A 19,087-nucleotide genomic window follows, 5' to 3' on the forward strand; every position below is an offset into this window, starting at 1 on the left:
GGAGAGGATATTTCAACGGAGCGAGATGAACTTCTCCTGACTCTATCTCTCTCTAGCCTACGTGTATATTTCTGGAATTCGATAAAATCGAATTCCGAAAGCCCAACGCATTCCTCACATCGATCTTCCAATTGACAGGTTTTATCCCGACAATTGGAACAAACGGTGTGAGGATCGATAGAGGCCTTCGGAAGACGCCTTGAACAGTCCCTAGCATTACACTTCCTGAATTTAGGGACTTGAGAAGGGTCAGCCATTTTGAATTAGTCAAAGGGGAATTAAAAAACTATCCAAAGTCATCAACAAATAATCCGATATCAACAAAAGAATGCAAGGATGTATTGAAGATAAAGCCTGCAAAGCGAAAGCTCAACACTAGAAACGTGTACTTCACCGAAAAGTTGTGAAAACCAATCCAGTTAGCAACAGCGAATTTAGTAGGTCTTGCCGGTGGCACGACAGAGAGAAAATTGAGTTCTGTGTTTACATTGAGTACTGAGTACCTGCACGACAGATGGCGCTGTTGAAGTACACCCCCTACCTGCATAGCGATCGCTGGCGGATTTTGAACGTAGAGTTTTCTGTCGAGCAGCAGAGCTGCAGCTTATATAATCACCGGCTAAGTTTAATATTGAAAAACTGCTGGTTATCATCTCAAATCCTTGCTTTTATAAAAATGTACCTGGATGAATGCTCAGTAAAGAAATATGTCATAAACTGTATTATTACCACGATTGACTATTGTAATTCCATCTCCTACACTTTACCTAAAGTACAACTTAAGTAATTACAAAACATAATAAACAGAGGAGCAAGACTAATGAGTCTTTTGACTAATGAGACTTTTGACAGTGACGATTTAACAGTAAATGAACAATACGTGATATGAAACGTTAAATACTTTGAACGAACAAGGTAAAACGACAGTGGAGGTCCTGTAGAGAGTGGAGTTCCCCTGCTGTATGGGACCGGAAAAGCAGCCATCCAAGTAAGTAAGTATGTAAAAGGTGTCCCACCTACAGAAAGGATCACTCCTATACCAATTGATTTACACTTGCTGCCCATATTACAAAGGATATTCATAAATACAGTGACAATCATGAAAATAACGCAACCACAACAAAGGAGACTTGTACAGAAGTCAATGACCACATGAACTGAATGAGTGATGCAGGCTTAGAGCAATCCCAAATTGGAGCGCTAGGTCATCAAGCATTATCTTCTATAAGCATGCTTGCATCTCAATTTTATGCTCGTATCTGAATGCAAAATTTTGCTCGGAAGCTAGCTTATATCACCGAATGCTTGTATGTCAAGGTAATACTGTAATTTTCAAGCCAGTCAAATTATCATTTATTTCTACTTTTCATTGTGAATTACTACTTCTTATTAGTTTCTGATGTTAAGGATCATGAATCATTCAATAATTAATATTAAAAACCTTTAAGAAGAAGAGTATGGTATACTTTACATATAATTTCCATTACAGTACTGTACTTCTCATGGGAATTTTTTTTTTAGTATACAAGCATTCTAGTTTCCAAGCTTACCCTACGTATGAATTAAACTCATAAACCATGGTACAACTGTACCACTTCCCTTCTGTATTTAAACAATACAAGGATGTAACTGTGATTTTGCGAAACATGAAATTTTGAGAATATAATGAGTAATGATTTTGGTGATGTAACTAACATAGTATCAACATACCATTGAAGAGCGCAAGATTTCCATTGGATTGCAACAGCTGTTCGGGAAGGGAGGGAGCGATTGCATTTGGTGTTTCTTCCTTGAAAAATACAGATACTAGGTGTGAAGACCGCCCAACGGCTAGTTTTCCAAGCTCCTCGAGACCCACTTTGATTCTTTGATACGTCACCTAGAAGATATATAAACCATGAAGAGTGATAATAAAGTTTTTTCCCTATTTAAGACCAAGATCTAAAAATAGAAAATGATGTATACAATCCAATAATACTTCAAAAAACTATAAGGCCATAACAGTCTACAACAACATTTTTACATATCTAATTAACTTATGATTGTTAATCTATATCTAGTCACAATACTATACTATTACTTTCTTCAATACTTTATACAGTGCATCTATTCTTAACTAATACACCCAATATAAAAGTTAGTAGTAGTAAAATACATATAGCATACAACTAACAATGAGTATCTCTATCTCTCTCTCTTTCAAGGGTATCATACCATACATACTCGTACATATAACAGAAGAAACTAAAGTCTTTTTCCTTATTAAGTTGCAATTGAATACTAATGTATACACATGATTGTCTTATATTGTACTTTGCTTAAATCTATGTTCGATCATAGGCTAGGGATTGAAACACAGCATTTGATTTTGTCAGATGAGCACTAGTTTTAGTAGACAACATTATCTAAAAAATCATGATTAAAAAAAAAATTAATTGTGCTTTAATCAAGTATTTTTGTACTTTCATTTTCAACTTCAGGTGCATTTCAACAATCAACAATTGCCGATTTGTTTTTACATTTGGTTGTGATCGTCTGATCTCAAGCTGACGCTACTGTATCGAGACTATGCGTACATACAGATAACAAAGAGTATCATTTATATAATTTCTTAACTTATTAAAAACATCTTCATAATGAATATTATACATCAGCACCAATATTTAATAGACTATTATAGTTTTTATACAGTTTTTTTAATAGCTATTGTTATTAGCTATCACTTGGACATATGAAAATTCTCTCTCTCTCTCTCTCTCTCTCTCTCTCTCTCTCTCTCTCTCTCTCTCTCTCTCTCTCTCTCTCTCATTAACAAATTCCTCCAAGCTCTGAAGACACCCTATTCTAATGGATGAAGGTTCTTATATGCTTAGGAACAAATATAAATCCTTTTATTTTTGCTTCAAACAGAAAAAATACAAAATATGTCACATATTTTCTAAAGACACTCCAGCCAAGCGGCATACTTATTAACCCTTTTACCCCCAGGCTCTTTGGAAATTTCCAACCCTTAACCCCCAAGGGGTTATTTTTTCCCCAGCACATTTTGCAGTATATATTTTTTAAATTGCTCTAACAGCCTTAATTTTTGTCATAGAGAGGTCAGGTTGGTCTCATTCTCTTTGAAAATGTCCGAATTTTCTCAAAAAATTATTAAAAATATGAAAAAAAAAAATTTATAGCATTTTTTTGCAAGGACGTACCAGTACGTCCATGAGGGTAAAGGGATGAGTTTTGTGAAACATACCAGTACGTCCTTTGGGGGTAAAAGGGTTAATAGTGTATCTCTCAAAAAGATCACTAAAACCTACGTCATTAGCCAACTTGTGGAGACGAAGTAAAGTTCCATCTGCAATGGTATCTAGTTCATCTGCATCTTCGTCAAGAACGATTTGAATAGAAGACTGTGACACCCGTGTCACAACTCCAGACGTAAGTTGCTTTCTTTCATTTGCACCACACTCATGAACACCAACAATGTCACCTGAAATTAGTATAAGATGTATAACTTACACTAACTGCCATATTATCATCAACAACAACAACAACAATAATAACAATAATAATAATAATAATAATAATAATAATAATAATAATGAGTATCTCTATTTCTTGCTAAGTTAGATCCCTAGTTGGAAAAGCAGGATGCTATAAGCCCAAGGGCTCAAACAGGGAAAAATAGCCCAGTGAGGAAAGGAAGAAAGGAAATGAATAAGCGATATAAGAAGTAATAAAAATTAAAATAAAATACTTTAAAAACATTAACATTACAAAATAAATAATTTATAAACTATAAAAGGACCTATGCAAGCCTGTTCAACATAAAAACATTTGCTGCGAGTTTGAGCTTTTGAAGTTCTACTGATTCAACTACCCGATTAGGAAGATCATTCCACAACTTGGTCACCACTGGAATAAAACTTATAGAATACTGTGTAGTATTGAGCCTCATGATGGAGAAGGCCTGACTATTAGAATTAACTGCATACCTAGTATTTCGAACAGGATAAAACTGTCCAGGGAGATCTGAATGTAAAGGATGGTCAGAATTATAAAAAATCTTATGCAACATGCATAATGAACTAATTGAACGACGGAGCCAAAGGTTAACATCTAGATCAGGAATAATAGATTTATTAAACTAGAAATAGTTATCTCAATATTTTTAGTATGAAAAAGAACCCAAATGCCATACAGTTTAGAAAGGAAAAGGTTTCTACAATAGATTAAAGAATGTCTGAATGAAATTCTTTACGGTAGAGAAATGGATTAACTCTACATTTTAGTACTAATTCAATGCTTATGCATACACATATACACACACAGAGCCAGCCAACAAAAAGATCTTCACACTGGTAGTTGAAATGCCAAATAAATGAAAAATTTAATATTTTACCACAAAAGCACTAAATTATAGATGAAATCTATTATTATAAATGGATCATATATTAGTAACATGTACCAGTGAACAATCCGGTAAGAATCACTTGTAAATCAAGGGTGCAGCTGTTAACATCATTGCAAAGTCATCAAAAGTGAGAATAATAGTGAATATGTATGTGTAAGGCTGAGGATAGAGAGGGTTATTTTTTGGTGATATTTGCATTTTCTTCCCTGGTAAAATCACAAGACTGCGACATAGCTAAAAATATGGTTAATAGAGTTACGATAGATACTTTAGTTTTACCTATATAAAGACGGTAAAATCTAAACTACTAAATGCACTAAATAAATACCATAATTATAAGAAAAACTTGTTTGTATTAGAATTAAGCCTAATGAAAGAGATAATTTTTAAAAGACATTATACTTACTTTATTATCTAAACCAAATGAAAAATTTTTAATGAAGAAAATGGATTCAAGAAAATCCAGAGCTAAATTACTACTTATGATAAATTATGATTTCCCAGCATATTGATTGGTTTTGTTAGTATGCATAAAATATATTTATAAATCGGGAAATATTTCTGAGCAACTTCTACATCATAATTTCCCGTCTTATTCAATCAAACTCATCTTTTCAGGGAAGAATATTCATGAAACTCTACTTAATCCTAATAAAACCTCAAATGTGAGGATGAATAAAACACTAAATCATAATTAAAATTACCAGAAGAAAAGTTATTTGTGGGAAGCGTAGCATCCTTTTTAGAGGAGATGAACTTGTACATAGGTTTGCCATATAGTCCAGTAGATCTTTCTTTTATGACTAAACGTGAGAGCACGATTCCACGCAACTCCAGCTCCTTCAGGGATAAAACTTCTTCCTGCAATAAAACAAAAATTTGCGTTTTATTTATTACAATCATATACACCACACATGTACATACATACATTTAAAAACATGGTATAAATATAAAGTGCACACACAAGGGTTGAGTCCCTTGTCAGGCTGGGAGGAACATAGAGAGGAGAGGTCCCCTTTTTTGTTTCATTTGTTTGATGTCGGCTACCCCCAAAATTGGGGGAAGTGCCTTGGTATATGTATGTATGTATATATATACACAACAAACATGTACATACATACATATAGAAACATGGTATAAATATAAACCGAGTACACACACACAAACACTATATATATAAATATATATATATATATATATATATATATATATATATATATATATATATATATATATATATATATATATATATATATATATATATATATATAAGGGATTTTGACGAAGGAAAAATCTATTTCTGGGGAGAGACCTGTGGCGCCCGGTGAAAAGGGTCCTTCTAATATACCTTTTCTGATAAAACCTTCTAATTATACCAGAGAAAGATAAAAGCATGGAATGCAGAGTTTGCAACCCTTGCGCGAGCACCTTGTGGGTGTCGTGTATAAAGCAAAGGCGCGTGAAATCCACTATTCACAGGTTGTCTCCCATTTAGTTAATTCCTTCGTCAAAGGGATGGGCCGATACAAAGGCCCTAGCCAACCTACCAGAGCCACGCCACCGACGCGAGCGCCATCTGAACAACATCCTTCTTTTTGGACTGCGACATTGTGGGAATTTTTTGTGGTGCTCTCGGCTATTTTCACACTCGTGGATTTATTTCGTCATGTCTGAAGCTCCATCTTCACACATTCCAATGTTAAGTACCATAGTTTGTTTTGACAGCTTTTTATAGTACCGGGCTTTTGTTTTATATCCAGTATAGTCTGTTTTATCATTCCCGTCTGGCCCTTCCACGGCGGCCATTGTTTGTTCTCTTGTCTTGGGAATTCATCTTAGTCTGCCCGTTTAGTACTCTGTCACTTAGGTTCTTGGTTAAGTCCCTAGCCTTATGCCTTTGGAACCGTTATTATTTTTATCGTTATTATGCTCATGGTACTTTTTGCTAGCAAGTCCAGCCTACGAACAAGATTAGCGTTCTAGCTTTGTTATTGTTTAGTACCCGGCCCACCGGGGCGTAATATATATATATATTGGCAAATACCTCTTAATTGGCTGTACCAAAGGTTAAAATTGTAACCTTAAGCCATGGTCTGCTTTCCAGTAATCCTATATTATCTTCTCTTCTTTAATTTGAGTTATCTAGTATCATTATGAAACTGACAGCTCAGGGATCACATTCTACTGTACATATATGATATTACTGTGTATTTGATCTTGTGAGTCTGTTGATGTTCCTAATAAGACGACAGTACTTTACTCCAATGAAGTCTTTTCATTTTTCCTTTTGTAACTATTATACATATCTTCAACTCATGAGCCACAATAAGGAGAGGGAATACTATGCTCGCTATCTCCATGCTGAAAAGAGTTTGATAAAAAGAAAATTGTTCAGTGGTGAGAGGTTGATGATTGATCTCCGGTTCCCCTTCGACTTCCCCAACAGAATGAGTCGACTTTAGAAACCCATAGATCCATCTTGAACAACTTCAAATCCTTTCTTATCCTCCATCACTTTCACCTCTGCCACTAAGGGTAGAGCTATCGCAGATCTAGGAAGGTAACTCCGGAATGCTATCAGAGTAAAATGAGGGGAAGGCGATAAACTAAGAAGAGCAGGAGGTTATCCCTCTCGAAGGACTGCTACCAATTACTGCTCTGCTCCGTGTTGCTACCATGTTGCCCATTGACATGACGAGCATCCCCCAACTGGGGCAACTGGAGAAGCATTGCAAACTTCAGCATCCCTTCCCTCTTTCTTACATCTGCTACCCCTCATCAACTGCCAGGTTAGGCACAAAAAGGTGGAGCACTGTCTGTGTCTTTTTTAGAAGAAACAGAAGCTGGAGGTCCTGATCAGGTTTTAAGGGATTCCAGAGCTTCTTAAGAACTGATACTGAAGATGTGGCAGTCTCACCGCAGCCCCCTTCGAAGGGACTGTGATCTTGAAGGTAACTGCACAGTGGATGAGAGAGTCATGGCTAGCCTTCCTCCACCATCATTTCTACGTCCCTCTCAAGAATGAGTAATGTAGCCCCCAGAACTAAGGCATCCTTCAATTTTGACAACACTTCTTGTCAAATTTGCCTGGAGAATGGGAAACCCTGGTATCCCTCCTCTTCAGAACCCAGTTGGCAAATTTATTTGATGACTGGTGTGCCAAGAAGGTCACCGCTTTCATATAAGACAAAACAAACTTACTATACTTCACCAACATTCTAGAATTTAATATATCCTGAGTAGTGGTAAAATAGGTGACTACACTGACCACTAGTCAATCCAGGAGCCTTTAGTTAGCCAACTGAGTTTGTAGGAGACTGAAGCATGTTTAAAACTCGAGGAAAATGTCTGGAGACACTGTGGTGTCATACCAGGATCAAATGTCCAAAGGTTCAGAAGAAATTATGCTGGAAAGAGAAATTCGGCCAGAATCATCAGCCAGTGGAAGAATGCCTGACCCCACTGATGGTTGTTATCAAAAGTGATTATTCAGTGAGCAAGCAAAGGGGCAAGGCTTCCACATTTCCGGCCAGGTAACTGCCAACCACCTGTTTACATGTCGTTATAAAAGTTTTAACTGCTGTATTCTCCAACTTTGCTATTATCTCTCCTATGTAAAGGACAAAGGTTTACATTTGTATCGGAACAAAGAGGCATATTACAGTCAGACAGGTGGGTAGCATTCCTCACTTACTTGACGTTAACTATCACATCTATGTTATTGACAATTCAACAGCCACTTCAACTCAGAAGAGGATATTTGCCTGATTAAAGGAAGAAAGATTTGTAATCATGTGAACAACTAAAATATTTACACTGGTTGATACATAATTCAAGAGGCGCACCAATCTTACTATATAGTACATCCATTGATCAGGTAACACGCGGCTGAAAAGAATTCAAAACTGAAACTGTTGAGTAAACATGCTTTACCTGGCTTTGAGCTGTTGAAACTTCAGTTTTCCTTTCTTCTTCCAGAAGCGAGGTATGAAGTGATATCCACTCATGACGAGATACTTCTGATTTAGTATGAGACATCTTTGAATCTGGCCAACAAGAAAAGAAAAAGTTAAAACTGACAAATTTGGAAATACAGTAATGTCACATTGAAAGTAATTTGTATTTTTTCTAACGATAAAAACCTTGAGCTTTTTATTAAGGATATACTTTTGGTGAAGCTGGAAGACTAGCCATAAGACTTTTAGCGAGGTGTAACTACCCCAGCGCTAGTTAGCGGGGGGTAGGGCGTTATTAACAGCTAACCCCTTCATATACACACACACACCAGTGTTTTCTTGTCACAGGGGGACAGGTGATGGTGGGTCATATTTGCATAAAGAGCTTAGAGTTTGTATCATTAGAAAAATAACAAATTTGGAGATATTTTGTATTTTTCCTAGCGTGCAAACCTGGAGCTATTTATAGGGGGTTATTACTTTCAGCGAAGCTGACAGATTAGCCAAGAAAATTTTAGTGAGGGATAACTAACCCCATCCGCTAGTTAGCGGGTAGGGGGTGGGGTAGACTGGCAACCCCGCTCACTTACAGCAGTCATCTGAGTAACCACTTTTGCTTATCTCTAAATTTGTTCTTGTTCCGGGGCAAATACAAACCCTTCGCTATTTATTGGGGTAACTAACTCTTAGGAGGGAGGAAGTCCTACAGGCTGGCCTTGGCTATGACCCGGGGTTCTCTCTACTTCGATCTATGATCGAATTAATAGGAACCCTACCCTTGCTAAAATCAAATATTGCTACAAAGTAATACACTGATAGCAGCCTGCAGAAGCTTGTGTGAGAGAGACTAGTGGCTTGTCTCTATGTAGGAACTTGAGTACAAGCCTAGAGTTCTAAGACTTACTCAAAACCCTCCCTCAAGAGGTATTGGGGACATAACAAAATATTATGTAAAATAATCAGGGTGCACCAGGTAAATGAGTCTTACCGGCAGAGAGGCGAGGTCAGCTAAGCTGTGGTCTTGCGGTGCTGTTTTCCCGAAGGGGGGAGAAGGTAAAAGGAAGAGAGGAGCCAGACATTCTTTCTCATTCACCCCAGACTAACCCGGGTGACCTCAGCCCTCAACCCTCTACTACCTGTCCATCAAGTAGCTTGAGCCATTTAGACCACTTGTTGTGCGGCCACCACAGGACCAATGGAAAAGGTATTCATGTTCCTGTGGGTTACGTCTTGCAGGTAGTGGACGGTGAAGGTCGTCTGACATTTCCACACGCCCGCTTGCAGTACCTGCACCACAGAGAAGTTTTTCTTGAATGCCAGGGATGTTGCAATGCACCTGACGTCATGAGATCTGGGTCGATTGGACGGAGGAGGGTCTGGATTGAAAACATTCTCAATCACTTTCCTGATCAAAGAGGAAATTGTATTTCTCGTGACCCTCCTCTTGATCTTCCCAGTGCTAACGAAAAGCGCTTGCATGCCGGGGCGAGCTGCTGCGGTTCTTTTCAAGTAACACCTCAGACTCCTTACTGGACATAATAATAGTTGGTCTGGATCTTCGGTTACAGAACGAAGACTCTCTATCCGGAATGAGCCGAACCTGAAGTCCAGCACACCCAGATTTTGAGTCTCAGCAATGAACTCTGGGACGTAGCTGAGGATTACTTCTCCCCCATCTCTTAGAGCGGGAGACGTCAGCTGAGAGACCATGTAGTTCACTAACTCTCTTGGCTGAAGCCAACGCGAGCAGGAACACCGTCTTCCAAGTGAAGTGGTGATCAGAAGCCTGACATAATGGTTCCTAAGGGGGGGTTCTTCAGAGACTGCGGGACCCGAACCACGTTCCAAGGAGGCGGTCTAAGCTCTGACAGGGGACAAGTAAGCTCGTAACTACGTATGAGCAAAGAAAGTTCCAACGAGGAGGAAATATCGACTCATTTCAGTCTACAGGCAAGACTCTTCTTAAATATTCTATTTTCCTTTTTTCCTTTCCTCACTGGGCTATTTTCCCTGTTGGAGCCTCTGGGCTTATAGCATCCTGCTTTTCCAACTAGGGTTGTAGATTAGCTAGTAGTAATAATAATAATAATAATAATAATCATGGCTGAGCGGTAGCCTTTGATTGCCGAGTCGAGAGAAGCATTTCTTCCCGAAGGTATACAAGGAACTCTGCTATAGTTGGAACAGTGGCATCGAGGGGAGAGATGCCCCTTCCACAACACCAACTGCAGAAAACTGACCACTTTGCCTGGTAGGCTGCCTCTGTGGATCTTCTAAGGTGTCCAGCCATTCTTTTCGCAAGATGGAGAGTCTCGTCCTGGCGATCGGCTGGCAGATGGAACGCTGGCCGCTTGGAAATCATCTGCGCCTGCAGCAGGCAGGAGGTTAGCACGCAAGCTGGAACCATTTCTGTGGGGAGAAACAAGGGGCTGCAGGTTAGATGACGACGATGTCCCAAGATGGCGAGCGGCATTGTCGTCACCAGGAGGCAGCAGGAGGGGTGATTGTGACTGATCACCTCGTCCATGCGTACAAAGGCCTGCAGAGGGCAAAAGATAGACATCGCCCACGTCCAGAGCAATGGATGTTGAAGGCTCTGACCTTCCTAGCACCACGCTGAAGAAGTTGCAGCAGCGCTTCTTTCGACAGGGAAGCAGAAGAGGTACGGCCACACCTGCAACACATCTGCAAAGGAAAATGGTTCCTTGGCAGCTGGAGAAGTTGCTCCACTAGGGGGAAGCAACAAACCCCCAATACCCCGAGGTTGCCATGGAGTTATACGGTCTGCGCTCCTACTCAATCGTCCCAAGAGCAAGGAGGAGCTTTTGGAAGAGATTTAGGGGTGAGTGGAGAAGAAGCTCGCAGTCTTTTCGCTCCAGCCAAAGACCCTGGGGGAGAAAGATCACACTTAGTCTTCTTCTTCCTGCGATGCCCAAATTTCTCCCACTGGGAGGCACGCCACTCCCTACACTCATCACAGGCCGAGCCCTGTTCACAAGTCAGACTTACGGAGTGAGGGTCAGTCTCAACCGACAAATTGAAGGTGCCACAATGGGCATCCTCGTGACCAGGATAGGTTCGCATGGGAGCGTAAAAAGAGAAGCGAAGTGACTCCTGAAAGAGAAAAAGCAATAAGACAATAAGAATAAGCTGTGTCAGTGGCTAAGCCTTAATGAGGAGAGAAAGGCAGTTCACCGATGTGTAAGTAGATATAGGTGGCTGAGTACCCAATACAGTGGTTAGGTAGTGTTGCCACCTTGCACTTTTAGTCTAATGGCTACCGCCGAAAGTATATCCACATAAATAACGCAAGGCTTATTAGTGTGGGAACAAACTGAAATTTACTAGACATAAAGCACTCACTCGTAACTCACATATAATGAATAGTAATGCAATTGACCATGAATAAAGAAAGACAAAAGTCAAGAGCAATAAATACTAAAAGGGTAAGCGAGTTGAATGCAAGAGGCCTGATCGTTGAGAGGAAGTGAGAGCATAACCTCTTCACTTCACGACCAGCAGTGTTGTGAGGAGGCGATGTGAGCAAGAGTCCTCTAGCTGCATGCGCCATGGTTGCATAGCAACAAAGCATGGTGCAATCAAACAAATTTTCTTTGATTGGTTGGTCGTAGAAAACATGACTAGTTGTTACCCATATAAATGACTCAGAAGTTTGTATCCGTATAGGAATAAATACGGTGGCAGACGACTCCCGGAGGTAACCTGCCCTCCTCCTCGTAACCAATTGTGAAAAGCTCCTCGTTGTGAGGAGTTACTGGATATCCTCCAGGTGTGAAGTTGAAGCGAAGCTACCACTTGGTGGAAGATCTGGAAGTGCAAGGAGCTCTGTTAGTGCCTCTGTGAGCAGATGCGAGAGGTCTGGGAACTATTCTGCATGTTGCCACAACGGAGCTATTAGGGTCATCGAGATATATTGTGATACCCTTACCTTATTTAGAAGCCTCCTTACTAGCCAGGAGGGGAATGCATTGATGTCAAAGTTGTCCCACTGGTATTGGAAGGCGTCTTGCCAGACTGAGGGGCGTCGCCAACAGGCCAATAGTTAGCGAACCCCATAAAGTCAAAACACTGTTGGCTATCTGTTGTTTCAAAGACCATTCAGAGCCTACTACAGTATCAGATCTTGTGGCTCAGGTTGTCCGCCAGCACATTCTTCTTGCCCAGGGTGAAATGGGCTGATAGGGCTACCGAGTTGTCTTCCATCCATCTCAGGATTTTTACAGCTCGATGGCAGAACTGCTGTGAAAAAGTACCTCCTTGTCTGTTTACGTATAACACTACCATGGTATTATAGCTCATCAGCACCATGGAGCAACCTGAAAAGAGTTGATAAAATTGCTTGAGGGCTAAGAATGCTGCACTCATTTCTTTTTCCTCTTAGCTTGCACCCATAGATCGTGAAGGTCCAGGTCGTCAACAGAAATCCGTCCAACAGAGGTTTCCTTGGATGAAGGCCGTTGTGCTCCGGTTTTACAGAGACGTAAGAAGGAACCGATAGTCCTTCCCTTTGAACTGGTCTTTCAGATGTTGAGTGCCAATTCTTAGGGATGGTCTTAGCATCCTTCCTTTCCCACGGGTGGATATTAAAGTCTGCAAAAAGGGAGGAGATCTCCTTCCTCTGACTCCTTAGGCCTTGCACCTTCGGAGGGAGTTAGAGGAGTCTCCACTACCATGGCAAAAGGTTATTAACAGTCTAGCTCTATAGGCATTAGCTTATAGTTATCTGTAAACAAGACCTCCCTGGGAGATTTTGATCCTCTGCTATTCCTGGGCTAAATGGAGTCTCCCGGAGAGGGAGTGGATGCACGATGACCCCGTTTCCTCTTTTGCGGTAGGATGGGTATAATGCCCAATCTCTCAAAGTCAAGATCCTGGACAGTGTTCGAGGCCTTGGTACTCAGACATTTCTGGTACATGGAAGATCGCCGAGGGGAAGGAAGGCTGGGTACTGCTGGAGGAGGAACTTGCCTAGCAGAACTGCCATGTCTTGGGTCAACTGGACCGCCACTCCTGGAGGAACTCAAAACCTCAAATGGGATGGCGGATGTACTAGGAAGTACCAATGGAGGAGCACTGGTCGATTCTGAGACCTCCTGCACCAAGTCCATGAACAATGGTGTGTCCTAGATTGTTTCCTAGGTTTAGCTGGTGTACCAAGGAAAGGTAGAGCATGAGAGAATGAGCCCTCTTGTCATCTTTCCCATATCTTTCTAACTACCATGCTGCAAGGAGAATAATGATGAAGCTGCATTACCATGCAAAGGTGCTTGCTGTTTCCCCTAATGGAGAGGGGAAAGAAAGCAAGGTGAGCATTTGTGATACAAACACTGACTCAAAAAGCTTGCAAAGTAGCGCTCACCTTGCACTTGTGAGTAACGGAAAGCGAACTTGTTATGGTAAGCAGAACGCGTAATTGAAGGACCGCACATATTGTTATGGTAAGCAGAACACGTAATTGAAGGACCGCACATATCTCCATCATGCAGAGGAGCTCGCCTGCCCACCTCGATAGGTGGTTTGGTGCACAACAGCGGGGAAGACTCATCCAGTGCTCTTGCGTGCATGCAGAGCAGCAGTTCCTCCCTCGTGAGAGGTTGAAACCTTATGTGCAAGGCCCTGGGAACTTAGCCTTGCAAAAGCGACAAGCTCTCTACTATGTCCTACAAACACGACGGTGAGGAGCATGAGCTATAAGCAGCCGCCTAACTCCGTTGTCATCAAGCTCTAAGAAGCTTTACTGTAAAGAGCTAGAGCAAGGAATGGAAGAATCCAATACCAGCTGATGGTAACCTCAAGGGAAAGACCACTCAGGCGAAGAACGTATCTTCCGCAAGCGGCAAAGTTGTCCAAGACCTTTGGCCAGTGAACGGAGCTCCTCCCACAAATAGGAAGGCTGTTTGACAGCATTCCAAGAAGGTCTAACTTCCGACTGGGGACAAATTAGCTCAAAGCTCCGTATGAGCATAGATAATCCAGCTGAAGAGAAAATATCAACTTTCAATCTAAAGACCTAAGCAATTGCCTTTTATGGCCAACGGCGAGCAATTTTTCCTCCCGGATGTAGAGTAAAATCACGGCAATTAAAGGGATAGTGGATCCGAGAAGACAGACATCCATTCTACAACACCAACGACAAAAGATCTCCTACTTAGCCTGATAGACCAAGGATGGTGATCTCCCGAGGTAACCAGATCATCTGTTTCGCCGCTGGTCACGAAAACCCTCTCAGAGTGAGATGCTGGATAACCTCCGGGCATGAATTCGCAGGGACCCAACTGATGTATGGAATCTCTATACAAGTAAGTGACACAATAGGTCAGGAAAGGGAGGGAACTCCCTCGGAACCTTTGCTAGCAGCAGTAGAAGTTCTGGGTACCATTCTGCCTGCAGCCACAACAAAGCTATCAGTGTCATTAATAGGTTGGTTGCAGTACTTAGCCTGTTGAGGACTTTCCTCACGATACAGAACACGGGAAAAGTGTACTTGTCCTACAGTTGTTGAAAGGCATCCTGGAATGCCACCCATGGATCCAGTACTGGAAAGCAACATACTGAACGTGACCGGTTTAAGGACGCTTCAAACAGTCTACTACTTGTGAACCCAAAAAAAATAATTACTTTATATTACAGGTATTTGCTATCTGAGGATTCAAAGACCACTTGGATCCAACTATCTGAGCCTTCCTGTTCAGTTTGTCTGCCATGATGTTCTTCTTGTCTGGTATTACTCTGACTGAATGGGATATCGCATTATCCTTTGTCTATTGCTGGATTTCTACAGCTAGTTGGCAAAGTTGTCGAGAAATAGTACCTTCTTATTTATATATGTAAGCCACTACTGTTGTATTATCACTCATCAATACTACCGAGTGACCGAAAAGGAGCTGTTGAAAATGTTGAAGAACATGAAACGTCGCTCTCAACTAGATAAGGTTTATATGGTAAAGCTGATCTGATTTGGATCACAGTCTGGAGCCCATATGCAGTACTGTATCAGGTAAACCCCCTCCTTCTTCATATGCATCGGTGAAAAGCATCAAATCAGGCTTGAAGGGCCTGTTCCCTCGCGGATCCCATTGCAGAAGAATTGGACATCACTGAATGTAGGTTACAGGTGGGAGAGAGTATATTAACGGGACGTGGTATCCTGCTCAGAGGACGGAGACTGACCAAGGTTCGGCTCTATGTGACATCTACTTGCTCTGTAGGCATCCTCCCACATCTTAACCCTCTAGCCTGAAAGATCTGTTTGGGTTGTCTGGGCCCCTGTATTTTTGGAAACAGCCTACTTCGGGGCATTTAATAGGTGCCATAGAAGAGGTCAAAGGACAGTATCCTTTCCCTCTGTGGGAACTTGATCTGGTTCTCCCAAGGAATTGATCCTTCTTATACAGAATAAGACCTGTATAAAGATGTGGTCTGAGTCTTTCTGTTCCGGGGGAAAAATCTTTGGACTGGCAGACATGGGTAGCATTGTCTGAATGTTCCAAACCATCTTCAAAGGGATATTCTGCACCCGAGCTCACATCTACAAGAGCTCAGATTGGGTCAAAGCTATCAACCGTACATCTAGTCCAGACCTGAGACTTCGGGGGTAAACCATATTCCTCTGGTCTCAAAGAGGCTAATCAGAGATCAGATGTGTCTTACTGAGAATCCGGGTGCTCAGGTGTCGAGTACAAGTTCTTTCCTTCACGTTCCTTTACACTATTTATTTAATTTACAATCCTTTACGCTTTTCAGACAGCCAAAATTTTATGCTGGGTGGTGAGTAGGTGGTTGGGTCAGCGATTTTTTGTCCACCAAAATATTCACCCACTCGGCTAACATACAGGGGTTATGTTTAGGTTAGTTGGTGTCCATATTTTATGCTCGTATGAGGAACTGGCCGCTGATATACAAAGGCTTCAACATATGTAGCAAAACATGTAACGTTTGCCAAAACTGAGGAGGAATAAAACAATGTTCAATTGCGAGCGTAGTGAGCCAAGGCGGAGTGAACACCAGTAAGTGAATAATTAGTATTAGTTCATTAACCAACATACTCGTAGATACAATAAAACATAGGTGACGAAGAGAGGAAGGATTCTCATTTCTTATCCGAGCAGCAAGCATGGTAACCCGACAATCTACAGACGTACCTTTATGCTTATTCCAACCTAAATACACCTCAAAACACCACAAAACACATCATGTAACAGTCTTATTTTCTCCATAAAAGTTATTGTATTATGCTACAATTTTACCGGATACAGAACGTATCAATGTATATAAACTTTAATTATAAATAATTTTTAATTTAGGAGCCTTTGTATATCAGCGGCCAGTTCCTCACGTGTTGATTAGAAATGGACAAGGTGTCTGTACAATAGCAGCCACCTGTATGTATTATTATGACTAACTTAGAATACGGCAGTGTAAGGGGGATCGCAGGGGGGCGTTAGCCCCTCCGCTAGGTATGTAGGTAAGGACACGGCTTGTAGGTTAGGTTAGGGGGGAAAGTTTAGGTCAGCTGATGTCAATTTTTAATTGAACGCATGAGGAACTGGCCGCTGATATACAAAGGCTCCAAATGGACATCAACTAACCTAAACTTTCCCCACTAACCTAACCTACAAGCTGTGTCCTTACCTACTTACCTAACTGGGGGGATAACGGCCGCCCGCAACCCCTCTTACACTGCTGTATTCTAAGTGAGACATATTACATACAGGTGGCCGCTATCATACATACACCCCTTTTCAGTAAATCACTTACCCACCCGGCGACCCCAGTACACTGTCGTATTCTAAGTTAGCCGTTATCACACATACACCCCAATAAATATTAATTTATTTTCAGTAAATCAATTAATCTAGAATTATCCCGCGAATTAAATAATTAAATAAACTTAAATATTCAATTCTCTAGTTACGCTAACTTGTTTCTCCTGTACCTGTACGTCCTGTAGCCTAAGGCTACTCAGATTCACAGTTTAACTTCAGTGAAGGATTTCTATCCTTGCTGCTCCTGATTGATATCCTGCTCCTTTTTGGCTGATTGATAAGTGAATAAAATACTGCCGCAATCTGGTGCAATCAGTTCATTCAGTCGCTATTTTTTTCGGGGGGGGGGAGATGGTATAATAATAGTAGTAGTAGCGAAGTCAACCTTTGTAACGGCTCTCTATCCCAATTTAGTTCGCTTGCTTGTGATTTAGCTTGTTTTAGTATATGGTACTATCAGCTTTCTATGAAGTCTTTTATACTTTAAATATCTTTTCTAGTTGTATTTTTGAAACTTAAAAAAGTTTGTGAATAAATCCTCCCGTGCTGGTAATTTTACATATAAAACAAAACCCACTACTAATATTAGATTATTCAAAACTTGCTGGACAATATGGTAAGAAAGAAAAAAATGCTGTATACTCACATAAGTATCTAGTTTCTTTCCCTAAAACATTTTCCTTTGGTAGACTTTGGTAGAGTAAAATACACAGTCTTAATTTCACCTTTCCTCTTCAACTTAAAGCATTAAGACAACGTGTGACCTAATTTCTTACAATAATTTTACACAAGAAATGAATTTCTACAACAAATGAAAAACTGTTAACTTTTTTATATGCAGGGTTTTATAAATATGCATATTAGTTATAATTTGAAACTATAGAGAATGATAATTACTAAAATGATAAACAATGAACTCTTACAATAACGAGGGAACTTCCATTAACTACACAGTTAAAAATATCCATTAAAAACGGGAAATGTCTGGCAGCATTTATTCCTGGATTTTCACCGTTTTAAAAACGGTTATATTGACGTAAAAGAGTGATGTTTCGGTCACCAACCCGTAAAAGATAATAACAAAATAAAGTAAAATTGCGGTCGCCTGTATTTTGCTGAAAAGTGGTTGAGGACAGTATATTCTTACGGAGATTTTCCGATTAAAATTACAGTTTTTTTTCTAACTGTACTACCAAACCTAACCTTCCTTGGCCTTACACGATCTGACTGCAATGGTCTTTGCGTTAGCTAACTCGACATAAGGCACCATGATTTATAAAGGTCCCTTCCCACAAATAGGTTAAAAGGAGCTTCTGCTATTGTTACTCATATTTCATAACTCGAGGTAAGCCTAGTGCAAATAAAAGCTCTGACTGGGAGTTGGCAGACCATGTCACCATTTAAGAAAAGGTGATTATTACAGAAAAATAAGTATCTTACTTACCTGTTTTACTTGTTTTGGGTTTAAATCCAACCCTCCACTGAAGTCGAGTGAACTACTTCTCGGGCGGGTCCATATTAATCATCTAACGAGACATTTTCATTATAACTTATACAATTCTTTGATTGTAGCATCTTCCATATCATATGATTTTGTGAAAAGTAATGTAATCGTTAAGGTGCTAAATGTTTGTATGGGATTATCTTTTTAAAGATATCAAGAAGTTTTTAGTATTAAATAAAAAACTAATTACCCGATCTCTCCGTTTCTAGTTTAGTAGCAAATGATTTGTAATATTAATAAAGAATTAAAAGTACTTTGGGCAGAATAACAGTGATAAAATTATAACAATATGATGACATACTGAATAGATTTGTATGATCTATTGAAGGGACATGAATATAATTCAAGTTTCTTATTTACATAATCATATTAGTTATAACAAACCAATGATAAAAAGGATTGGTGAAAAAGACAATTGATGACTGGAAATCAT

General features: G+C 40.2%; 1 protein-coding gene across 1 annotated transcript in view; it reads right to left on the reverse strand.

Annotated features, from left to right (window-relative positions):
* LOC137658889 (DNA-binding protein SMUBP-2-like) overlaps positions 1–17,483 on the reverse strand; it is a 54,196-nt gene extending 36,713 nt beyond the window's left edge. The window contains exons 1-5 of the mRNA XM_068394012.1: positions 17,321–17,483; positions 8,342–8,454; positions 5,113–5,269; positions 3,312–3,484; positions 1,711–1,879 (exon numbers count right to left, since the gene is read on the reverse strand). Of these exons, the coding sequence (XP_068250113.1) occupies positions 1,711–1,879; positions 3,312–3,484; positions 5,113–5,269; positions 8,342–8,446 (604 nt within the window). The 5' untranslated portion in view covers positions 8,447–8,454; positions 17,321–17,483. The remainder of the gene's footprint in view (positions 1–1,710; positions 1,880–3,311; positions 3,485–5,112; positions 5,270–8,341; positions 8,455–17,320) is intronic.
* Positions 17,484–19,087: the final 1,604 nt, after the last annotated feature.

The sequence above is a fragment of the Palaemon carinicauda genome, chromosome 19 (assembly GCF_036898095.1).
Source record: "Palaemon carinicauda isolate YSFRI2023 chromosome 19, ASM3689809v2, whole genome shotgun sequence".
Lineage (NCBI taxonomy): Eukaryota > Metazoa > Arthropoda > Malacostraca > Decapoda > Palaemonidae > Palaemon > Palaemon carinicauda.